Source organism: Dysidea avara, chromosome 9, assembly GCF_963678975.1.
Source record: "Dysidea avara chromosome 9, odDysAvar1.4, whole genome shotgun sequence".
In the NCBI taxonomy this organism is placed as follows: Eukaryota; Metazoa; Porifera; class Demospongiae; order Dictyoceratida; family Dysideidae; genus Dysidea; species Dysidea avara.
In genome coordinates this window covers 17,612,367-17,638,143 of record NC_089280.1, presented here as the reverse complement: position 1 = coordinate 17,638,143, position 25,777 = coordinate 17,612,367, and the positions used below count along the sequence as shown (strand labels likewise).

The window sequence follows — 25,777 nt, the reverse complement described above, 5'->3', positions numbered from 1 at the left end:
CGTGACGAAAGTTGTTTGTGCGGTTTTAGACCGCGCATTTACCGCGTGTCAGCGGTATGGCTTCAAACAAATCGTATAAATTAGAAGCGTGTTGCAGTAGCAAAACATACAAAGTTATTTAGCAATCGAAATGTCTTGTGAAACTCAGCTGAAATCTCGAAGTGGATCTGTCAAGGACGCCAACCTTAAGTCGGGTTGCAAGATGAAGCATCGAGTACATGTCCACCAAGCTTCACCCTACAACCGCAACGGTAACAACAGCAACTGCGTAAGCTCAGCTACTAGTAGTTCGGATGAGAGCTGCAATGATCATGAGGTGGAACTGAAAGGTGAAGTAGTAGTGATTCAGAAACGACAGAGAAGGAACGCTGCAAACATGAGAGAACGCAACAGAATGCACGTAGTGAATTTCGCCTTTGATAGATTAAGAGAAGTGGTGCCAAGTTATCCCGCCAATAGGAAGCTATCTAAGATCGAAACACTGCGAATGGCTTGCTCGTACATACAAGAACTGACCAATCTACTAAAGAACACCACCGTGATGCAAGGAGGCGATGAAGCTACCCTCACAAGTCAACCAAATGCGTTCAGCCCACCCGGATCTACTAACTGTGTAACTGATACGACACCGACTTCATTCTCAACCGCTTCAACACCGACTAATGCTACTTACCCCACCTATGAGTTTCCTCCACCAGCCTACTCGGTAAGTCACTCAAACAAGAAAATACTTGCCTGCATTTATTAAATTTTTTTAACCCGCAGGAACACAGCAGTACTGGTAGCCTTGATCAGAATTGTCAATCTGAGCCAGATGTGTCTTCCTACCTTCATGGGTTCTCAGCAGGAGGTTATCCAGTTAGACCGACATTTTCACGGACCTACAGTGACTCCATCGTCCTACAGCAATCACTGGGTGTGCGACACAACATTTGCCAACCAAGCTACGTCATTCAGTCACCGGCCACCAATGTCCCTCCAGCTTTAACCAGTAACACTGGGTCAACAAGAGTCATCCACCAGGTGTGTTCATCACCTGCACTAACACGGATTGGTAGTGACCCGTATTGGGGGAACACTGTGCTTTAATCACATCAATTTTTTTTATGTACCAATTGTATCATAGAATATTTTTGTATATACTGTAATACAAATTCGACCTATCACCAGCTTTTTTAAGCGGTTATATATATATATTTTTTTGTTTGTGTTACACAAGGCAGCCAATTTTTTCTTGCAACTTGTACACTTAAAATGTTTTTTTTTTGTTCATCTCATATACACTGTTCATCTCATATACACTGTTCATCTCATATACACATTACATGAACAATAATTATACTGCAGTTTCCATTGAGTTCAATTGTATTTCTTTATCTCCTGGTAATTCATAATGAACAGAAATCATTGGCATTTCTGATTCTGGGCTTGCAGTACGGAAAATGGGAGAATCAGTTTGTTCCTCATAAGTGACATCAGGAAACAAGGGGATGTCATTGACGCTTTCAATGCTGGCCCCTTCATTTGTAAGAGTAGCAAATAGAGGTATTTCATGATCACTGGTGATACTGACTTCATCTACTTCAGGCACTTGCAAAGTAGAAGCATGATTAACTGTGTCTACTTCTTTCACTTCTGTCCTGGTTTTAGATTTGTGGTGAGCATGTCGTTTCACATGCACAGGGGCATCATAAACATTAATATTACGGACATCTGATGGACGACGGAAGTGTAAATGCTCACGCCTATGTGACTTATCATCTGAAGCAATCTGATGTTTCATATGGTCCCTGTGAGGCTATAATATAAAACTTGGATAAAAAAAAACATTTAAATTGTGTGTTTCATTACATGGTGGTAGTTGTAGTTGATGATGTCTTGTAGTGGGGGCAATTCGACTGCCTCTCCTTCATCAAACTCATCTCCAGCCACAGGCGATAGAGTAGTTACATCTATATTATTATAATTCATTTAAAGAAAGTGTAATTGATTTAGTAATTGATAGACATTAGTAATGTTGTGTATCAATACATATATAAGGTTTACACTTAATAAGACAGTCATTACAATTACTGAAGGATTCAGTGATGTGACAACTTACATACAACCGACCACAAAAGATCACAATATTTACACCACTTGCAGATTATTTCTATATTCATAAACACTTGCAGAAATCTATAGGAACTATTTAACTATGAAATTCAGTAACTGGCTAGTGTTTTTGTGGATAATAGTACAGATGGTGTCTTGCTACAGTTCTGCAAATGCTGATGTAAACTATTAAGCTAGTTAACACTTATGATGTTTAACAAAGTATAATTGATGTGCAATTTTCACTCTAAACTGTTGACAACTGATGTAAGGTTATCATCCTATTTAATGCACGCTACTAATAAAGCAGTTAAAAGCACTACAATGAATATTGGCCAATTATGTTAGAATAACTTTTCAAAGCACACCAGTCCCTGGCTTAAAATGACAGCCCATCCTTAATAAGCTATTTGGCAACTGCAAGGTCACAAATTTTAGCTAGCATGGCATGGTAAACAACTCTTAAGCGGATTCATATTCAGTACTTCCAGGGCTTCCCTCAGGCCACTACATGCCTATAAAGTAAAGCTTGCAGGTGCACATTGATTAGCCCATTATCAAACATAATTCCTCACTCATGAATATCTGAATACAAACTTATCACGTTTGACTAACAAAACTAACAAATAACCAGACCTTTAGATCTTTTAATGTATTACATGATAAAAAGTGGGCAAAGGTGTGTGATAAAATTCTGTTCTCTATTTACCATAGGGAACTTCTAAAGAATCTTTTATTTCCTGTGTGTGGATTTCACAGAATAGCCAGAGTTCAGCAGAATACAAGATTCTAAAGCAACTAATGAACTTGAATGGCTTGCACATCCACCTTGGTTGAAATGTTCCCATGTGCCCATTAGATTACAGGGCAGCAGAAATCTCTATTCAAGCTAAAATATTTTCACACACAATACAAGTTTAATAATAGACACCGAGCTTCTATTATAGGTGTACGGCTTCTATCTAGTAGTTATATAGACCGGGTTCTTATTTCACAGACTGATGCTATAGATTCTTTAACAATTTGTGCTATAAATGAAGAGACAATGTTTATTTATTCCCAACAATAACAAGGTATACAGCAATATGGGATATGCTTACCATAGATTTGAACTGGTCCTTTGGCACCGCCTTTGGCCTGCAAGTGACAAAAGATCAACGTAAACACGTCTATAAAATTAGGCATCAAATTGTACTAAAATGGCTTGCTGTTTTACCTAGAGCAGGTACTCAATATGTACTTGTAGAATTGTAAGCTACACATCTACACTGCATGCACTTTTACAGTACAGAAGTACAAAGATGATTACATGTATACATATATGCACATGGGTAGGTAACTAGTAGCTACGTACATCTCAGGCCCACCTAATACAAGAGTACGTGCATGCATGCTTAACCGAAAAAGGAAGCCAATCTCATTCTGAAATATTCAGTGTCAAGAGAGATAAAATCATTTCAACAAAAAGGAAGAGAGACATGTCCAAGATGAAATAACTACACAGGTTACCAGGAGTAAGAAGGAAACTCATGTATGAGTAATCTTGTAATAGTTACAGCTATTCTGAGGGGATCTATATCTGTATGCAACGCAAATCTTAACATTTAACAAATGATTTTTCTTATTAGCCATAAGAGCTAGGGATTACGTACTACACATTTACTTCTTTTTAGTCAGACACCTTGAGATGCACTCATTATCTATGTCATAGCATAATAACGGTATATCCCCCATAACCACATTTGAAAAAAACACTATAGAAGTGTACAAGTAAGAAGCCATCACAAAACTCTACTGTAAACTACCTATTGGCAATTAGGTAGTCTAGTTTTATTTTATAACAACTAGATTTAATATTGTTGAAGCCAGAAGAAGTTCCAATACCAGTTTTATGATTTGCTACATGTAGTGTGTAATGTAGTTATGAATAGCAGTATAGTTTGTATATGACAACATCACTTCTCCACTTGACTAGAAATATGATAGCACCAACACTAGGCCATACCACATAATCAGTACACCCAAAACAACCACATCACTAAATTCAACGATAGCCAGTTTGTACAATTGTCATATTCATTTGTCTCTATACTTTAATTTTTCAGGTGTGCCACAGCCTTATAAGAATCCTTACATGACCACTGTATTATGAAAGTATACTACTGCATCCTTACTAGTGTTGAGAACAGGGTTGTACAGACATTGCTATAATTTAGTTATAAAGGAAAAGATGATTCTATTTCTAATTCATAGCTGCTTCCTCGTGGGCGAGTGACTATAAATATGGGATGTAAAGAGTGTTATTTTCTAACACAACGCATGAATATATTCAACTACGCATGTCAGTTTACACAGGTACAGACAGTTTCAAACTTGGTCTCCTGTCATTACATGCTTCAGGAAACTTCATCCATCTTTTACACACTTTGCTTAACAACCATTAAAGTCTTCTAGCAAGCGTTTTATAGTATAGAGTAGGAGTGATAACACTGTAAACCTACTTGGGAAAAGTTTCCAATAATTTCAGTATCCAACCGCACCTAGAATCCATTCCCAAATAGAGAACTTAAAGAATTATCTGATGTTGGCAAGCTTCTTTTACGGACACAATTGGCTGTATTGTAACTTTCACAAAAATAGAGGTCAGAATGCTCCAAGTTGTCTACACTGTGGAATGGGAAAGTTTAACAAAGTGAATGCACCATCCATTAAGTAGTTAAAACAGGATGGAAAAGTTTTGTTTAGGCCCATTCACCAAATTTGTAAAACTTTCCCACCGCCGACACTTTCACAGCACATGGCATGACTAAATATGGTATGGCTGTGTAAATAGCAAAGACGTCTCCAGGTCAATTTGTCAAGGCTCTAAACCAACCGATCCCCCTTTTGCACTTATGAAAATATTCCCCTACAAGAAGTTGTACTCTATGTAGCACTGGTGTATATACAGTAACCTGCTGGTATTTCCTGAATAGAAATACCAGCTATAAATTGTGTAGGGTGTGTTGTAATTACTAAGCTAACCTCAAATATCATATTCTTTTCAACTGCTGCGACTGAGTCGCTATATAAACAACAAGCACTGATTACTCACATCACATAATAAGCTTCCCACAATTGCTCAAGTATGTCATGCCTTAAAAATTAACCATGTCGTCTGGCAGTCAAAATCAATTGTTTAGTATCCATAACACACACATGGATTATGTTACAATTCCCACCCCAGCTATTCAGTCTTCCTGTTAAATCCTTATACCATCCCTGGTACTTAAAACAATGTCCTTATATTCCTATTATTCATTTCAGTGTTGTAATATCCTATTAGTGGACAGATGCAGCAATTTAAAATGGTACCCAAATGTGGTCTGCTTAAACTAGCCTGGGGACCTAAAACTCTTCAAGTTATTTTTGCTGACCACCAACATAAGATTATATCATTTCACCCATCATCATTGCTTGTATAGTATGTGCAACTGTAGTTATGTTAGTTCTACCATTTTAAAGTACATGTAATTGGAAACTTAATGTGCCAGTGTATCACTTAATAATGATGTTTATGAAGCTGTACACATAGTATCATTGTTGGTTGTCTTGGCTACATTTATGAATAAACATTCCAGAAATTTTTCTCACTCCGAAATCTACCAAGTGATATGTCCTGATACCATATTCCTTATAAGGCAATACAGTGATTAAGAAATACACAACTTCTAGGCCAGTTAAGGCCATAGAAAGGAGTTCTTAATACGATTTACATACTTTTCTAACAACCTTTCTACACAAAACCGGTAGCATGAAATGACTACATGACTTATGTGTGTCCTGATCGACGCAGGCATAAAGAGCTACGTGACTGAACAGTACACACAAGGGAAAGACGCATAGACCAGTTTTATGTTATACATTACATGACCTAAGCCAAGGAAAAATACACTAACATGTCTGGGGGGTAAAGATACGAGACAAGCAGGACATAAACATCCTGATACTGACACAATACACTATGTTATTTACATGTATTGGAGACGATGGAATGTCTGTAATATTTGTTCCTCGCGTGACTCGGCCTTGCGTTCGAACAGCTTCCTCATGTACTTGACGTCCAGATTCTGGAACTTGTACTGCAATAACAAAGTGAAAATGCTTGCATACAACATCAGACAGTCCTATAACATTTCTCACACATAGTTAGCCAACATTTTCTACACCCCCACAATTACAAGGTAATCATTTGTACAGTGACAAGTACTTACCCTTAATCTGTTGTCTCCAAAGTGTCCTATAATATCTTCAAGGCCAGCTAATACATTGTCCATAACCTGTAAAAGTATATGAGGTGTACAGCCATATAATGCATTTAATTACACTAGTATGGATTTCCTCATTCATTGTGGGCTTTCCTGGGTTGGATCTTTTCACTTTCATTCTCTCCACTATTGGCTTAATAGTAGTACCCTATCATTGGAACAGTTAAGAAGATATCAATTCACTAGTGCATTTAACTAAACAAACAATTTGCATACATAATTAGGTATTTATTGATGTGAAATGTAAAAAGATATGACAACAAGGCATTTCATGTTATGTACATATTAAAACTCTTATCTTGCAGGAAACATTATAACAGTACTAGAGGCTACAAAGAGGCTTCTTTGTATTAAAGCTATGTAAATAATTGCATTTTGAAAGCGGGTAAAATACATTTGTGTATATTGGTCAGATTAACTATTATGACATAACAAGTAGGCGTACTATATTGTCATAGCTTGTCATGGACAGGAAGTCCAACCAAGCTAATGTCTTGTGGTCAATTAGCTGGTGATATACATAACAGTTAATGTTATAATAACCATCAGCGTGTGTCACTAACACCCCTTCCCCTCACCTGTACAAAGACGGTGAACATAACTACCGTGGTTACTGTGGTGAGCATACGTCGTCGGAGACCAATTTCTTCAATGTTGCTCTCAAAACAATCCAAGCCTTCTTCTGTCCTCCAAATCAGTGCCAGTGCAAAGGCGACAGCTCCCCTTAGACCACTATAACTCTGTAAACAAACAAACAGCGACCACACGTTTTCTCTAGGTTTAACCACTTAAACAATTTGACCACACAAACGCAGAGTCAAGAACTAAGTTGCAAAAACACAATCCAAAAAGTTACAATGAATCTCTAGCTAACAATGATGCAGTATATTTCTTTCACTAAAGAGATATTTTATTTCATAAGGAAGCCCTGATATTGTAGTGGAAGCCAGCTTGATTCATTACTGATCACTAATAAGTTTAAACAGTTCCTGAAAAGAAGCACTACTCAAAGTAGAGTATGACTCACTATTTCTAATGCATTATGTAGGTAACTCAATTACACAACTAAAGTAACTACCTAAAATAATTTTATGTTAATAACAATGCATAGCTACAAAAAGGTAGCGGAGACTTTTATTATTACCATTACAAACTGTTCCTTGTATCCAACTTTATGCACTCTCATCTTATTGACGACGTATGTTAGTGCAATAATACCTGTAGCAATGATATAATATATTAATAGTACAATGAGAAGGAGTCATACCAATGGGACGGAATACAGCAGCAAATAACAACGTCCATAGTACCATGCCTGTGTCCCACTCCAGCTGGGTGGGGTCATACAGAGAGAGGCCAAGAAAAAGAAATATAACCATTTCACTGACAATGCTGTAAGAAGAAAATAGAAATAGATAATGTATATATGATGCATTTCATCATATCCTCTATTAGAGAGACTGTGTCATACTGTGTGTTAAAATTACACTTAAAGAAAAGGTTACTTTGTATGTAAACTAGCTTTCTAAAAGCGTCGTCACATTTCAATGCTCTATAACAAGACTTAGCATTAGATTTATAACAGCAAAGATTGTGCAATACATGCAACTAGGTTCACTTCATTCATTCCCTAACTTGGCTAATGTATCATAAAACACGATCTAACTATTATGGGGTTGTAACTATTGGAGAAGTTTATTCATAACAAACTGACACAGCCTTGAGTACTAAGAACAGCTACAATATACCTGGTGATCTAATGACATGTTGATTAAACAATAGGTGTCAGCCATACACACTTCCCATGCTGATGCTAACACTTTTCTTTATTAAGTGATGTATGCTAACTGTTTACGTCTGGGTGTTAGTTTTTTTTTCACAAAAAAGCAGAAATTACTCAATGCACCATTTGACAAGTGGCTTAAAAGGTGAATAATGCAAAACAGCATGTTGTGTGAAATTCTTTTGGAATAAAAATCGTCCACCAGCCAGGATACAATTAACATGTGATCAATTAGTATTAAGTTAACGAGACCATAATGATAACAGTTTTGTAAACAGGCAAGCAAGTAAATTTTACTATGCAACTATGCATTGACAATTTGGCATACTAACCTGACCACTTTCAAAGCATACTTCAAGGTTGTGTGAGATTTTCTTGAAAGATTAGCCTCAACATAATGTCTCATTACAATTGCAGCAGATATCAAACTGCAGAGAACAATCAATTAAAATATTACATAATCACTCACGTAATGATTCCTGATAGCTCAAACATCTCTCCAACCACGTATGCCAGGTATCCCATAGTAACCACGATCATTGGCTCCAGTACTGCAGAAGATTACAAAAATTACACTAGTATATTGTCAAAACATCCTACTGTCCCAATGTGTGGGTGAATGAGTTTTGCAACTGAATGATACTTAAAAAAAAATGCTTAGCAGCTAAAAATATTCTGAGAAAATGTAAATATCTATTTAGTACAGAGAAGCAAACTGGATTAGGTATTACTGTATAGAGGGAAATTTTGGTGGGGGATAACTTTGGCGATTTGCTACAAATTTGCCAAAGTGTAACCTACCAATTGCTCATTGTTCCTGAGCTTAGCATCTTTTTTGCTAAAGATTGAGATTGAATTCTCCAGAGTTTACTTCATCAAATGCAATTTAGCTGGCTATTCGCCACAGTTTACCCCGCCAAAGTTTCCCTCTATACGGTATCCTAATAATACGCAATTAGAGAATTATAAGCATTCTTTTTGCTAGGCTAGTAATATTGAAATATGAACTATATGTATATCATATAGTTGGGGAAAAGAGCTAGACATTCTTGGCCTACACTTCAGGTACTTCACTCGCCCTTGAATACATATTAGACTTGGGATCATTACCAAGATATTGTAATGGGATATGTTTATACCGTGAAAATCTACCACAAACATTAGAGTGTGACTAATGCCTTCATTGCTTGTAGTAATTTCTACTCTTTCATAAATCCAATAGACTTTAAGTCTTATACATATTATGAGTAATTCTAAATAATAGTGCATTAATTAAACTCATTGTATGAAGGCCATAACAAAACACCTATAAGTATTCTCTAATGGTTTCTGATTAAGCTGCACACTATAAGGATGGATCTTAATGGCATGATAAAGATGGTTAAAATGTACAACAGATAAGAACTTGAAGCAACTTAATATGCTACATACATGTGTGTGTATAAATTGTAAAATGTATTTTATACTTTTTGACCACTGCACAATTATTAGCATTACACATTGACCGCATATGATATACATATCATACTTCACAGACTTGTCAGTCACATACATTACATTAAGAAGTGAGGGAGGATGTGAGCACACGTCACAGCCTCATAACACCTGTCTGATGTATTTCATTCTATAAATAACCTCAGAGAAAATAATTTTTTTTTGTTATCCATGAATTGGAAGTGTTAATGGATGTAATGGTTGGTTAATTTTTTTTCACTTATTTAGGATGATAATGGCAGAAAAATTGTAAGGATAAACCACTTATAATTTTAACATTAGTGACATCACAATGGCTAAGTGATGCCTGGAGATATTGGATGGCTTAGACCTGACCAATTTAACTTTGGAGAGAAGCTTTAATAAATTCACTGAACCAGCAGGAGAATAATCCTGTACACACCAAACTATTACCGTCTTAACATTGTACACAAATGTTACAACAACGAGTCAACTGCAATGCCTCGTAACATTACATTGTAAGCACTCTTTAGCTTCTGTCATATGTTTTACTACCCTGTCATACCTTTAAGTAAACAAAACAAGGATAAACAGGTCATAGCGGGTCATTGCATACTTTTTGATGGCTGATAATGGGCAATGTAGATAATTGTATGCTACAATATAGTGCTAACTCTCTGATATGTGTGAGGAAAAGAAGCCACTTTGTCAAGAATGACTTAAACTCTTGATAAAAGTTATGATCTTGGAAAATGACACCATACAAAATCACAGCAGTCACGTGTATAACTCAAGCAGGCAAACGTCTGTAAACCTTGCCTAGAAAATTTCTGCTAAGAAGAAAACAAAGCACATTGATAGCTGCACTATGGAGCCACAGATACGTACCATGCTTTCAATGTTTGTAGTATGTTCTATTCTTTTGAAAAACAAAGTAAAATAAACACAAATCCAATAGATTTTTAAATCTTACATGTGAGCATAGCACATTAAGTAAACTCATTGTATGAAGGTCATAACAAAACTCCTACAAGTATTCTCTTATGGTTTCTGCTTGAGCTGCACATTATAATGGATGGATCTTAATGATGAAGATGGTTAAAATGTATAGTAAATGAAAACTTCAAAACATGATGTAACATTGTTCAATAATGTTGTATTCTACATGTTCAAAAAAAATTTCTTGACTACTGCACATTATTACCATCACACAATGACCACATATAATATATATACGATACGTCACAGATGCTCAGCCATGTTTATTATATGAGGAAGTTAGGGAGGACATGAGAATATGTCACAGTACATAACATCTGTCTGCTCTACTCTTACATGAAATATATATTTGTTACTGTCATGACTTGGTACTATTAATGGATGTGACCTATACAATGATGGTAACTAGGTTAATGGACTAAATAACATATTCTTTATGAAATGTGGTTTTTGCATGTTTTGATAATGGCAGGGAACTTGTAAGGTAAACACTTAAAGAAATTTTATTAGTGAACTCATCGTTACAAACTTAAGTGATGTTTGGAGATATTGGATGTGTGTCATGCCTTTGATAAATTTTTAAATGTCACGGCACACAACTGGTTTCCTGAAGTTGCTTTTGAAAAATTTGTGCGTTTATTTGCTATGTCTGTCTTTCCGTCCCATGTGAGCAAAACAAGCAACATGTATATGAGAACTGAAGGCTGTATATATAGAGCTGGTATTGATCTTGCTAGCTTTAAATTTAAGGCAGTATAATAATCAAATACAAACATAGTTTTCGAAGACAATGTGACTACTTTTTTCAATAGGCTATTTAGCATAAAAATGGCATACCTTGCCTCCTAGGTAATGAATTCCTTCAAGGTGAAGGAGGCGTGTCCATGTACATGTACAGAAACGAAGAGCAGCCTCGAGGCTTTCTCTAGAGAATTTATATAAGAAAACATGATAGACAGACTATAAAACAATTGAGCAGATGGTTTGTTTGAATTACACTTCCTTAACAGTACACAGCAACGTGATGGTTGGGTGGGTGGATATCACTCATGGAGGATGATGATTGTAGTGTGAAGAAGGTGTGTGTGTGTATGCGTGTAGTGCAGTGAAGTGTGTGTTTGTGTGTGTGTGTGTTGTGCAGTGAAGTGTGTAGTGCAGTGAAGTGTTTGTGTAGTGTGTGTGTGTGTGTGCGTGTGCATGCGTGCGTGTGTGTGTGTGTGTCTATGTGTGTGCGTATGCACGTGCATAACACAGCATAGTCGAGTGGCTAGAGCAATGGCCTGGTTATTAGGTTCTATGCCCGGCTGCTGTTGTTGTTGAAGAAACTTTACTCCAGTCTACCTAGCTATTTAAATGGAGGCCTGGTGTCAATCAGCCCACCCAGCTGTAACATCAATGGGTGCCTGGTAAACAAAGCAAAAGTCCATATTTCATGCAGTGGGGGAAAGTTCAGGTGGGACTTTAGCTGTTTCACCTGTAAGACATGGCACAGTCTCCTGTGGGTTACCAGTCCTGCCCCAGGAGGATTTTGCCTGTCTAACTCACAGCACCAGAGTAGTACACAGGTGCACCAGTGCTGGTTCACTGCGAAGGCAACACAAGGCATGACCATGCTAGCATGGTAGCTTTAAAGGCTCTTTGCTTTTGTACATGTAGTACATGTATGTGTATGCACATCTGGTTTTCAACATTAGAGTTTGGACTACATAAAGTAATTCCTTAATTAATGTTGTAGCAACATATTACTGAAGGCTACTGAGGCACCAGTAAGTTCCTAAGCTAGCAGGAAATGTGTAATAACTTGGTAATATGATGTTGATTGTACAGTTGAGTACTGATAATTGTATATACCCAAACAGGAGACCAAAATTATTAACCATCTTACAAATGTTACAACAAGAAGTTGTTGCATTACTGACTGACACACATTCTTCTCAACATCAGATAAACTATCACCTAGTGATATAACATGTGTGGACCACTTCTCCAGTTAACACTGACTAGCTGTACACACACACATGCACACACACTGGTGTTGAAACTGGGTCACTACTGCTGACCCAGATGACCCGCTCACTCGTACAGCAATTACACCGGCGTTGAAACTGGGTCACTACTGCTGACCTGGATGACCGGCTCATCCTTACAGCAATTCGGGTCAGACCTAGATTTGACCTGGATGTGACCTGAAACAGAGGCATGTGCAAAGACTATGCAACTAGCATGTTAAATACAAAAGAAACCTAAACAGATAAGGTTTATAATTAACGATCAGCTAGTGGGCACGGTTCCACATAACTTCATAGGCAGCAAAGCAAGATAAGTTTCCTATAAGTGGGTGGGGCTTTGTGCATGCCTACAAACTTTGAGACGCCATACTAATAAATTAGCATGGCTCCACATATGCATACAAACAGTATTACACATTACTGATATTAAAGGGGTGTGGCCTACCATAGAAGCTGGCCTACTGCAACACTAGACTACGTCTTGTATGATAAGAACTGATTAGTAGGCATGGTAAGCCTGCAGACAGCAACTGACATAGATTTGTTTGTGTGTGTGTGTATGTGTGTGTGTGTGTGTGTGTGTGTGTGTGTGTGTGTGTGTGTGTGTGTGTGTGTGTGTGTGTGTGAGCGTGAGCATTGAAATTGGGTCGGGTCATCCGAATAATCCTGGTCACATTCTGTCTGGGTCAGCCAGGTCTGACCCACTCGATAGATTATCCGAGTCTGACTTGGATTGGATCACATGTGCACCCTACCATCTGCGGGCATGTATACAGCCACGCCTATTCATCAGTACTACTGCAGTCTGTAGGCATGTGCGCGTGCGCACGCACACACACACACACACACACACACACACACACACACACACACATGCAACCAGTCATAAAGACAGACAAACATGTATAAGGAAAATTAAAAATTTTTACATTTGAGTAGGGATCAATAATAAAGGAATAAAATTAAGCAACGAAACAATTCTGTGTACATTTGCAGCTATACCAGTGGACACTTCAGTCATGACTATTGACAGCTGTATATGACGGAAGTAGGAATTAAATGCGAGCTAGCGTAGCTACAGGTAGATAACTTCCCTTGTTTCATTGCTTTGCATTAATCTCCTACTCAATTATGATTTTTTTCTAATACAATACTTGTACACATTATCCCACAATACTTTCCTTCAATGGAAGTTACAAGTTCCTATTAACTTGGACATAGCAAATATATATATATATATATAGCAGCAACTCCCTGATATGTATGGGGTATAGACAGAAGCCCCTCACTAACAGTGGGAATAGTTTACAGACTTTTTTACTACTATAGTTCCAAGAAAAGAGATAGGATGTTGACAAGTGACACGTTATCACTGCAGCCATACGTATAACTCAAGTAGGTATAGAGTTCTGAAAGTATGGTCTAGACCTTTCTAGCACACAAACCTAATTAAAGTTCCACTGCTGTTTACAAAGCACTGAATATAATACACAAGATATGTATGCATGTAAATATTTTGGTTCAAGTTAGTATAACATCTGTAGTTGTGTCTACAAGTCCTATCAGTTGTTAATTCACATTAGGGCACAAAGTAGATTTGTTAACCAGTGATGGAACCATATGATAAAAAGAGCTTTAAAGCACTAACAGCTGTTGTATGCTACACTACCAGAGCATAAAAGACAAATTGATGCCTTAACACACTACATTAAATCCCTCGTACAACTCAAGTTGAGGCTACAGAGATTCAACTATGGCAATGACATTGTGGTATAAGCTACTATATTATGATGGAATGTGGACTGATAAAAAGGAAAGATCTCAACAAGACTATCTCAGAAGTTATAAATTGTATTCCTTGGAGAATTCGTATATTTAGATAATAACATGCAGAACATCAAGTAAAAGCAAATAGAGTTAGCTATTGAATAGATATATAGAGTAATTCATTCTGTATGTTTACATGTTTAAGCCTCTGTCTTGTCATGTAAACTATAGTGGAAATCAACAACCAATGGTATTGTGTTTGCTGGGATACACACTGAGATAAATCACTTGGTCTGGAATTACCCTTGTATAAACTATGAACAGAAGTTTTGTGATAATTGTGTATACACCTACACTAACACTGTTTCCAGCAATTCCTATCTTTCACACTGGTATAAGAAACCAATTCAATAGACTACAATATGTAGATGAGAATTTGTACAATGATGTAATAATATAACAACAGCACTGCAACCACTATGCATTAGCAGTAACCGCATATCATATCCATATACGATACGTCACAAATTCTGCGGTGAAGTAGATTACGTTATGGAGTGAGGGAGGATACTATACATGACACATCATATAGCATCTGTCTAATATACTTTACTGTACAAGTAACCTCAAGAGGAAATGATTTTATTGCCATCAAAACTCAGATATATTAATAGATGTGATGGTTGGTTAAAATACAATGATTGTAATCAGCCATTACATATTCTTAATGAAATGTGGTTTTACATACTTCAGTAATGGAAGGAAACGCGTTAGGTAAACCACTTAGAGATATTTTGCTAATGATATTGACATCATAATTGCTTTAATGTGAAGTGATGTCTGCAAATATTGGATGTGTGTCATGTCTTGTTTATCCTTACCAATTTAACTTTGACCGATTGATCACCTTTCCTAAGTTTTTGAAATTCTTTTCCCAACCATCCGTAGACGATGAGTCACTAAAATTCACTATGTATTTGAGACCTGATAATTGTATACACCCAAACAGGAGACCAAACTATTAACCATTTTAATATTGTGTACAAATGTTACAACCACAAGTGTGTTAATAACTGATACACAATCCTCAGATAAGCTACCATCATCACCTAGTGATATAACAAGAATTGACCGCTTCTTCAGCTAACTGACTGGCTCTATGTGATATACCTCTACACACACTCTCACACACATAGAAGAAAAGTTACTGACATATTGGTCTGCAGTGCAGTCAAGCATGTAGGAATACAGGAGTGACATCCTTATACTGTATGTCTGAGACATATAACGTAAGTCAATAGGTCTCATTTACTGCAGCAGACAGAAGATGTTATAGTGCAGTTATGTGACTGTCTCAAGCAGACACATTTCTATAAAACTTTGTCTTGAAAATTTTCCGCTGAGTGGAGAACAAAAGTTTGTCTTATGAAGGCTCTACAATGGAGTCACCACATAAGAAATATTGAAGTTCCCCATATGTACCCACTGCAGCATGTTCTTTGAGAAACCCTGAAGTCAGCCACAGTTATGAATTAAAAGTTAGTAGATGACTTGCCAATTTTCATTAGTGTATAAACAAAGTGCTTTATGTCATCAAGTAAGTAGTATATACTGCATGTTATTTTGAATAGCCATCTGATAGTAAAAAACTTTAACATATTAACAGCTATGCAAGAACTTCCTGAGAAATAAAAGGACAATTTAATACATTCATATGTTAAAACTGAATTTACAAGTCATGGAATAATTGTAGAGGTACCATACTATCATGATAAGGTCACTACTGTGGTGACAATAATGATTGAAATTGTTGAAGGTGAATTTTTGAACATGCCCTAGTGATGACCATCAGACAGTGTCATAATACTAGAGATGAAGATAACGGATGGTCATTATGTACTCCCTAGAGAATATGGTTTCTTCATACTTTAATAATGGCAGGAAATTGAGCATCATAAAGTATTTATAAAGTTTACTCAACATTGACGAAGTCATAATTGTGAACTTAATTCATTTATTAACTTTGGAGTATATGTATATTCAAAACAAACCTCAAAGTCAGCCATAGGCTGGTTTAGGAGCCTTATAAAGTACAGAAAGAAGTGAAATCCACACAAAAACAGCCAAGCTGAGAAAATATGGTGCGGCCTTAAAAATCCTGGGTGAAAAAAAATTGTGAAATCAAAGGTGGTGGCCAAGAACAGGCTGCAATGATGTTAATGCTAAAAAAATTTATTAACATCATTGCTGCCATTTCTTGGCCGCCACTTTTGATTTCACAACTTTTTCACCCATGATTTTTAAGGCCATACCATATTTTCTCAGCTTGGCTGTTTTTGTGTGGATACTATTATTAATATGCTTAATTATTTATTTAAGCCATTACAGAGGAATAAAATATTTCCCTAAATATGTTTTTCTATCACACGATTTACGTATAGTACGTAGAGTTATACAATGGTGTCTCATATACTAGTAATACCACAAAGGAAAGCTTGTAGATGTTATGATGTTGACTGTACGCATAACTTCACACGCACGCACGCACGCACGCATGCATACACACACACACACACACACACACACACACACACACACACACACACACACACACACACACACACACACACACACACACACACACACACACACAGAGAGGTTATACCATTAACATTGTTCCAAATGTTACAACAAGTTGTTGTGTTAATAACTGATGCACATTCCTCTCAACATCATTATCTAGTGATATAAATGCGTTGACTACTTCTCTTGCCTTGCTGCATGCACAAGGTCAGTGAAGTTGTGAAACAACAATTGATTGTACTTCTAGTAGCAAGATGAGTAACAGTAATTTGAACTTAATGGACAGAGCAAGAGAGATATAGAAGCCATTTACTAGTAGATAAAAGAAGTTAATAGACTTCAGTACTATGTTCTAACAAAAGATGTGATGTCATTAAGTACATGATAATATCATTTAAGTAGTCTTGCCACACTGGAAAACCAAACCAAGCAGAATGTAGCAGTCCATTATAGTTATAGAGGACAGATAATAGATGCCTCTCCCTGGACAAACACCCCCCAATCTAAACGTGTCTGCAAAAGTGATTAACAATTCAGAGGATCATCTAATTTCATCTATTGACAATCGGATATCTCAAAAAAAGCAAGCACACTTTTGTAAGCTTCTCAACAGAATATGAGCATTGCCAACGTAATTAAACAAGGCATTATTTGCCAGCTTGTAGTTGTTACTATGGCTACCATAATGCCAGAGCAGGATATTACAGAGCTCCTCGTTTACCTAATAAGCTATCTCCATAGCTATTAAATATGAAAGCTAGGTCAGCGTAACACTAAATCCTTACATCACAAGCATATTATATAACTAGTGATGTGATTTTACATTACTGTGTGATAGAAAGAGCTTTAGAACACCATCAGTTGCTGCGTGGTATGCTACTGACAGAGAAAAAAGATGGACAATATGCATTTCTATTTTTAAACTATACAGCAAGATAGACTATATACTAAAAGTCTTGCAACCTATAATACTGTCAATAAGTCCATCGTTGTAAGATGAACATGGGTTGATGAAACGAACTTTTGCCTGACCATTTGCATGGCTTCTGTTAGGCTCCACATGTACTTTAAGTTACCTTATTTGATGCTGATTCTGAAAAGAAGCATTTTAGTTTACTACCAAGATTATTGGTTATTAGAAATCCACCACTGTTTTAATAGATCTACTTTTAGTGGAGAGATAATTCCAAAAGGAATACACATCCACACACACATAACACAAAGATGTCATAACTCCTTCACCAAGTGATAATGACAAGGCATCACATTAGTGTGGAGATGAAGATCTTGGTAACACATTGATAAAGAATAATTACTTCTAATGGCAGGAAACTTGTAACTGAGCATCACAAAGCTACTCATGTTGTTAAATGTCATGAGAATTAACAAGTTGATAATGTCACAGGTTATTGTATCAGTTAAAACAACTATGATAACAAAATGGCATCATGCATTGCAGTCACTTTTATTTGTAAGTTAGTGACAAACTTATACAGGGAAACGATTACACAGTACAATGAATTTAGGGCAAGTTATCTCTTTGACCCTCATTTAATTGCATTTTTATTGCTTTTACAGATAGAGTATAACATGACAAAACATTATAGCCTTATAGCTGCTTCATTGTTTTAAGTCTTGGCATAATAGCCAAGTTCTGGACAACATATCAAGAGACTGTATGGTGGGTGATGCTCCACTGATAGAGGTATTGCTCATCAAGTTCAGTCAGTGCCCCACTTCACCTGGTGGTGTTTATGGATTGAATGCATCTTGCAGTCAATTTAGCTTGGGTGTGAAATGATTTAATGTGTACTACAGCATAGTATGAAATAGCTGGTCCCATCTGTCAGCTTTGGATAAAATGTCAAGTTCTTTTCCTGTATGCATACGTGTATTTGCTTTGAAGATGAGTCCAGTCACATTTAGGATCACAGATGTTTTCTTGATGACATGAATATATGACAAAGTTGCTTCTTTCTACTGAGATAATTTCCCAAGCTTTATGCTTTCTCAGAAGGAATTACATCTATAGTACATTCTTAGATACTAACCATGCCACAGTGGTGAGTTAGTACACAGGTGATACAGTTGAGTACTGATAATTGTATCCACCAAAACAGAAGACCAAATTATTAACCATCTTAACATTGTATAAATACAAATGTCACAACAAGTTGTTGTGATACACATTCCTATCTGATAAACTATCATTATCAACTTCAGCTAACTGACCAGTGTAACATACGTAAGACTAGTCATCTTCTAGTCCAAGGATAAGACAAGCAGTATATGGCTGGATTTAAGATGCTGCTATAAGTTGCACATCAGACATTTTTGACAATTTCAAACAAAAAGGATATAATTACAATGCAGATAAAATCCTCATCAAAGATGCATCATTAGTCTTTTTTTGTGACACACCGAATGGAAAGACCAAGCAAACTTATTTGCAATTTAGTGACTGTAACTTATCACAGACTGTTGTATTATATGCACACCCTAGAATACCGCTTCAGTGTATGGTGCTACTATATTGGGTGAAGTGGTGGGTTATATAGTAAGAACAAAACTATCCATGATTGCATGATTGTGTGAAGCTTTGTCAACTTGACCACACCTATTCATGTTGTGAGGTTATATATATGGTAGCCCATTGCCTTCATCCCATCCCACCAGATCCATCAACAGCCATGATAAGTCACCAGATAGTCACTAGATTGCCAAAGACAAGCTCTGAGGACAGAAAAACAGCCGAAACTGTAGAAAGAAGCAGTGCATGGATGTAACTAGAACATTGTGCCATTATCTCAGTTGAAGATGTTTAAAAGCTAAAGACAAAACACAGGCTTGTGTTGCATGGGTGAGTAACAATAATACAATAAAAAAGCTTGTACAAAGCCATCCACGTTTGTTCACAAAGTCAGAAACTGAATTATTAGGGGTTGTTACATGTACCAGAAAAAATGACAATGACTCATATATCGGTGCTAGTTATCAAATGGTAGTCTTGCCTAGTGTGCAATTTGTTAATTCTGGTCACATGTTAGGAAATATATCCTTGTGTTGGTAGGAAGCAACAAAAGAATGCAACTAAAATGTGTTTGTATTCCTAGTGATTTTGCTTTAACATAGGAAGAATGTCAGCAAATCACACTTCAAAAACCAAATATGTTCAAATGCAACAGCAACTCACTGATATGTGTGAGATACAGAAGCCACTTGTCAGGAGATGGAAAAGCTTGCAATTTCCTAGTACAAGATATGATTTCATTTTGTACTGCTGATGACTCAGAGATCAAGCTGAAAATGTTGAAGCCCTTGCTAGACAGTTTGATAAAGAAGACCATTCCCTTATTAATACAGAAATGAAACACGATCCATTAACTATCATTTTAATGCAGTATAATTAGTTAAATTCTCAAAGTGCCAATAACGTGGTCTGATAAATGGTCTGGTAAATAAGCATTAGAAAGAACATCCAGCAATTCTGCGTGTTACTCTGCCAAGGCTTTCTCAAGCTTCTTTGAGCCATGAAAATCGATTGTTGAGACTGTAGAATTACAATATGTGAACCACTAAGTTTTCAAAGAGATGATAGAGGTGATAATGTGAAGGAAAGTTTCTGCACTACATATCTCTACACTGTATTGCTGAAGTCTATTTTGTTAGACTTCCTAGCCAAAATCCTGAAAAGAAGCACAGTTTCCTTTAAAGGATACTGCCTGACATGCATCCACTAGTAAGTTCAAATAGGTCTACCTTATGTGGAGGTTGTTCACATAATAGAGTACACAGTTCAACTGCACAATCAACAGGAATGTGACATAACCTCCCACAAGTGGCACAACGGAGACAAAGATCTTGGCAACACATGGGCTAATTATGGCTTCTTAAAATGATATGTGAGTAAAATCATACAACCCAGAAAGCAACCACAGCAATTTTAATGCTGGCAGTCCAGTATAAATTATCAGTTATGGACTACCCACCATTACAACATATCCCCCTAGTGGTCTGATACACACAACCTCTATAGTGACTGTCCACTATATCACTTTTATAATAGAGACAATAGATGTTGTGGCTAACACTGGGTAGACTGTTAGTTGGCTGATGAACAACCATTGAAATGTATTAAAGGCCGGGTTGTCTTACCAATTGTCTTTTGATCGCAAACTTTTTACGCTCCACTACCATGTTACCTCATTGTTTAGGTCATGTAGCTGTATAGAGTTGGTTGATTAGTAAGACAGCAGATCCGTTACAACACCAAGTTCGAGGAAGTTTCCAAGGTAACACCTATTTTTATGAGAGCATGCTATAGTGTTAGTTTTCTACACAAGAGTGTTTGCTGACAGGATATTCCAAGAAACAGATCTTTCCGAATATTAAACAATAACTAAACAAAGCCTACACATACACAGAACTCCAGTCAATAGTTCACAGAATGGTGTAAGTATATGACATCGTAATTCATAATAGAAAGTAACAGACTATAGTGTTTACAAGATACCTTATATTATTAAGGCATGAGATACCCCTGAGGGCTTAACAATCCAGTTACCATGGTACATATATTTCCATAGTAACCAACCATCATATCCATTTGTATCATGATGTCAAATGTTTTAATTTCCTTTCAGACTCTTTGTGTAGTTAAATATATTAGACAGATGTTTTGTGGTATAATATTATGTTGGACACATATTTCCCATATCCTCCTTCACTCTTTATTGTAACCTACGTGACCTACTCAGTAATACAGTATGACAATGTACTTTGAATATCTTTGTGAAATACAATACTATTTAATAATACTATAGGACAAACGTTACATCATGTTACATCACAACACATACGGTAGGGAAACAATGTTTATAGTAATGTGCCGTATGTTTTTGAGGCGAGTTTCTCTCTTCCACTTACAATTGGTTTAAACATTGTGTATGTAAGCCAAATTGTATGACCATTCTTTATGGTGGAACTTTGATCACTATATAATTGTGAATCAATTTAAAAAAAAATGGACGTCAGTTTTCCACTCGATTACTGATGTTAGTAACACTCTTTGATGCTAAAATAATTTCTACTCAAGATACCCTGGGTACAGACAGACACACAGACATGCAAGCATACCAAGACAATAAATTTTAAAAAATCAGTCACGTATACTTGGTTTAAAAATGAATGTCATTGCTATAGCACAGTTTATCCTGTAACTATAACTTGTTAGATCATTTAATGGTGTTGATCAAAAAAGTTATGAGAAAAATGAAGGCAGTGTAGACATGGTAGTTATGAGGTGGTTATATCATGCTAATTTGAAACACCGTGCAATGGACATTTGAAAACCTTCCCTAGTGGGTTTTATTACTGAACTACAATACTGGATTTGTAGGCTGAATAGCAAATCAAACAAAAAATACTGGGTGTGGAGCAGCCTCAAAGCTCATCTAGAATAGCATGACAAACTAATAATTAATTGTGAAGACAGTCTAATTTCCCTAGTGCATATGAAAAGGTTGCACAAGAAATCCATTCATAAAACTGTTGAGCATGTAATATCCTCAGGTTCCTGGTCCCTCTCTCATAATTGACTTAAGAGTGGCTTGTATACTACCTCTGTGGTGCAAGTGTGAGCTTGTGGATTAGAGGGTACGGCAGCAAGAAAGTTTTACACAATATTCTAATAGAACACACATTGTTTCAACAACTTATGGATCAAGGGAGGATAGTTTGAATACTTAGCTGGTGAATACTTTATTGTTGATACCATCAAAAGATTTTACAGATCAGATAACCTTTTTAAGACGTGTATCCATTAGTGAATTCAAACAGGTCTACCTTAAGTGGATAAAGGAAGGAACTTTTAAGGTTGTTCACATAATGGAGTACATAACTCATCCACACACTCAACAGCAAGACGTCATAGCTACTTCACTTCTTACAAGTGGCACAATGGAGAAGGAGATCTTGGCAACACATGGCTTCTTATAATGGTATGTGAGTAAGACCATTGACCCAAGACTGCAAGTCACACTAACGTTAGTGCTGGCAGTACAAGCCATCAGTCCAGTATGAAGTATTATCAGTTATGGACTACCCAGATCAATACACCATACAACATATCCCTGATATAGTAACTGTCCACTACAAGTGAATCACATTTATAAAAGAGACAATAGATGTTGTGGCTAACACTGGGTAGACGATAAGTTGGCTGATAAGTGACCATTGAAATGTATTGAAGGCTGGGTTGTTTGGCTAAAGTCTTGTCCGCAAACTTTTTACACTCCACTACCATGTCACCTCATTGTTTAGATCATATACATACTCCTAGTACCCCAATGGTGACAATGTTGACATTAGTAGCTGTATAGCATTGGTTGATTAGTGAGACAGCAGATCAGATACAACACCGAAGTCTCCATGGTAACAATTGTTACAAGAGAGTATGCTATAGTGTTAGTTTTCCACACAGAATATTCGCTGAGGGAATTCCAAGAGTTAGAGATTCCCTCACTCTAAATATCAGATTACAAATGCTACATACACAAAGCCTGAGTATGTATAGTGTATACTTGATACAGGCGATGACTTCACACATACACACATTCACAATATTATGTCATCATTCATAATGGAAAGTAAATGCTTATAAGTTTCTATATTATTAATGCATGCAGAAACTTTGAGGGTTTATCAATCTAGTTACCGTGGTAAAGATATCACCATAGTAACCAACTATCACATCCATTTGCATCATGATGACAAAATATCTTTGTTTCCTTTCAGACTCTTTGTGCAGTGAAATATATTAGACAGATGTTTTGTGGTATATTATGTTAGTTACGTATTATATCTCATATCCTCCCCACTCTGACATGACCTGCTTATTACGTATAGCGCATAACTGCGTACTTTGAATATCTTTCTGAAATACTATCAATATTACTACAGAGCAAACATAATTTTATGTTACATCACAATATAGTACTTTGCAGAACACCAAAACATTTTTTTCAAATAAACTACAGAAACCAATGGAGAAACCTGTACATGTGTACATTAGGTCTTCACTTGACAGAATGGTAACAGCTAGTGTATTATGGATGTTTTCACTTTTTCACGAAAATATTGACCACAAACTAGCCTCACAATACCAACATGTCTTCACTGTGACACGAAATGCTTCTATAATGAGATGCTGCAAATTTTTTAACTGGGATTTTCTGCTGACAGACTGATGTGTAACTTAATAATGGCTATTACTGTGGGGCTTGATTTTATTCACCGTTAGACATTGCTACTGCCTGGAAGGTGCTTTTTGGCATATCGCAGTATACATACAATACACACATCATGGACTTACCTTTGCCCTCCTTTGTGTCCTATTTCTTTTTGCTGACAGTGCAAGGTGTCAATTTTTGGCTTCCCTGAGATCATGACTATCACGCTTATAATGGGAATAGTCCATAGTTATTTCTGTAGTGAGTGCTCTGGACAGAGGCACTTCTCGTACTGTTCTTCATTTGTAATGTGTGTAATGGGATGAATATAGTTAGCTGAAATGGCCACTTAATTAACAATTGGCCTGGCACAAAATTAATTTTATATGTCTGGTGCCTTTGATGTGGTATGTGTGAGTTTAGCAATCATAATTAAGTCACCAAAAACTTGAGTAACCGGCAAGCACAAGGAAAATTAAGTTTGATTAGTGATCACAGAAATAAAGAGTAATGCAACAAAGGAGGTTGTGTATACCTGCAGATATACCAGTAAACATTTAATTATTACAGCTATAGACTGAAGCAGGGATTAAATGTCCACGCCAGGTGTAGACGATCTCCCTTTGTTTCGCTACTTTTTTCTATGATTTCTAATCAAACTTAAAATTCCCACTTTTTTCTTTGTGCTTTATTGAGAAGGAACAATTCATAAGCTTACAAATATAGGAAAACATGCTAGTAGCTACCCCTATGGTTCAATACTTCTACTTGCTTTATGGAGGGTATGTTTTTAAATGCTGCCAGGAGGTTGTGTAACTAGTACCAGAGGACCTACCCCACCAAAGTTGGCCAATATAATTTACTACCCACTCTCCTATAGCCACCTCATATCTTAACCAATGTTACGAACTGCTATAAAAAGTACAAAGCCATTTGGGAAAGACATTTTGTCTATTGAGAAATAGAAAGTACCATAAAGGTACACAATGGTGAAAGAAGAAAGAAAGAAGTTAACTGTATGAAAATAGTAAGTACAGCGATTAACTAAAGGAAAAAGGTTGCACAAAAAGTACATAAAAGAAGAACAGGAATCAAACTCAGAACATACATCATTACAAACGCTAAGCCACACAACACATCTCATACACTGACTACAACAACCACATGAATGGCATAGGTGCTGAGTTTTGTGTTACTCCCTTGCATTGAACATGATATAGGTAGTGGTTTAAGAAATACAACCACAGCCAGTTTCTCCCTTTCACTGACAGTTAAGCATACACAGCACCACCTGTATATGTAAGGATGTTAGTGATTCTTAATGGTAGAGGCTATGTATAGTTATGAATCAATTTAAAACAATGAATGTCAGTTTATTTGCACCTGTTTCTTCCATGGTCATCCATTACAGTCTTAGATTTGATTCGTTGCATGGTGAGATCATGACCCTCACCATCTTACAAGGCACATTTATGTATATGATCTAACAAGAAAGCATGTTGTTACAGGATAAACCTGTTCTATATTTCACTTTTAAACCAGGTTGGTGTG

The 25,777-nt window shown here is 36.5% G+C and overlaps 2 protein-coding genes across 2 annotated transcripts in view; one reads left to right on the top strand and one right to left on the bottom strand.

Annotated features, from left to right (window-relative positions):
* Positions 1–44: 44 nt before the first annotated feature.
* On the top strand, positions 45–1,295 carry LOC136265584 (neurogenin-1-like). Its single transcript, XM_066060455.1, has 2 exons — positions 45–706; positions 766–1,295. The coding sequence occupies exons 1-2, from the start codon at positions 131–133 to the stop codon at positions 1,087–1,089; spliced, it is 900 nt and encodes a 299-aa protein (XP_065916527.1). The 5' UTR covers positions 45–130; the 3' UTR covers positions 1,090–1,295.
* The window catches only part of LOC136265579 (Na(+)/H(+) exchanger beta-like), a 101,208-nt gene continuing 76,715 nt past the window's right edge, over positions 1,285–25,777 (bottom strand). Inside the window, exons 11-22 of the mRNA XM_066060448.1 lie at positions 8,654–8,735; positions 8,517–8,612; positions 7,669–7,793; positions 7,546–7,619; positions 6,980–7,141; positions 6,460–6,549; positions 6,348–6,413; positions 6,109–6,215; positions 5,119–5,158; positions 3,195–3,231; positions 1,852–1,952; positions 1,285–1,798 (exon numbers count right to left, since the gene is read on the bottom strand). Of these exons, the coding sequence (XP_065916520.1) occupies positions 1,337–1,798; positions 1,852–1,952; positions 3,195–3,231; positions 5,119–5,158; positions 6,109–6,215; positions 6,348–6,413; positions 6,460–6,549; positions 6,980–7,141; positions 7,546–7,619; positions 7,669–7,793; positions 8,517–8,612; positions 8,654–8,735 (1,442 nt within the window). The 3' untranslated portion in view covers positions 1,285–1,336. The remainder of the gene's footprint in view (positions 1,799–1,851; positions 1,953–3,194; positions 3,232–5,118; positions 5,159–6,108; positions 6,216–6,347; positions 6,414–6,459; positions 6,550–6,979; positions 7,142–7,545; positions 7,620–7,668; positions 7,794–8,516; positions 8,613–8,653; positions 8,736–25,777) is intronic.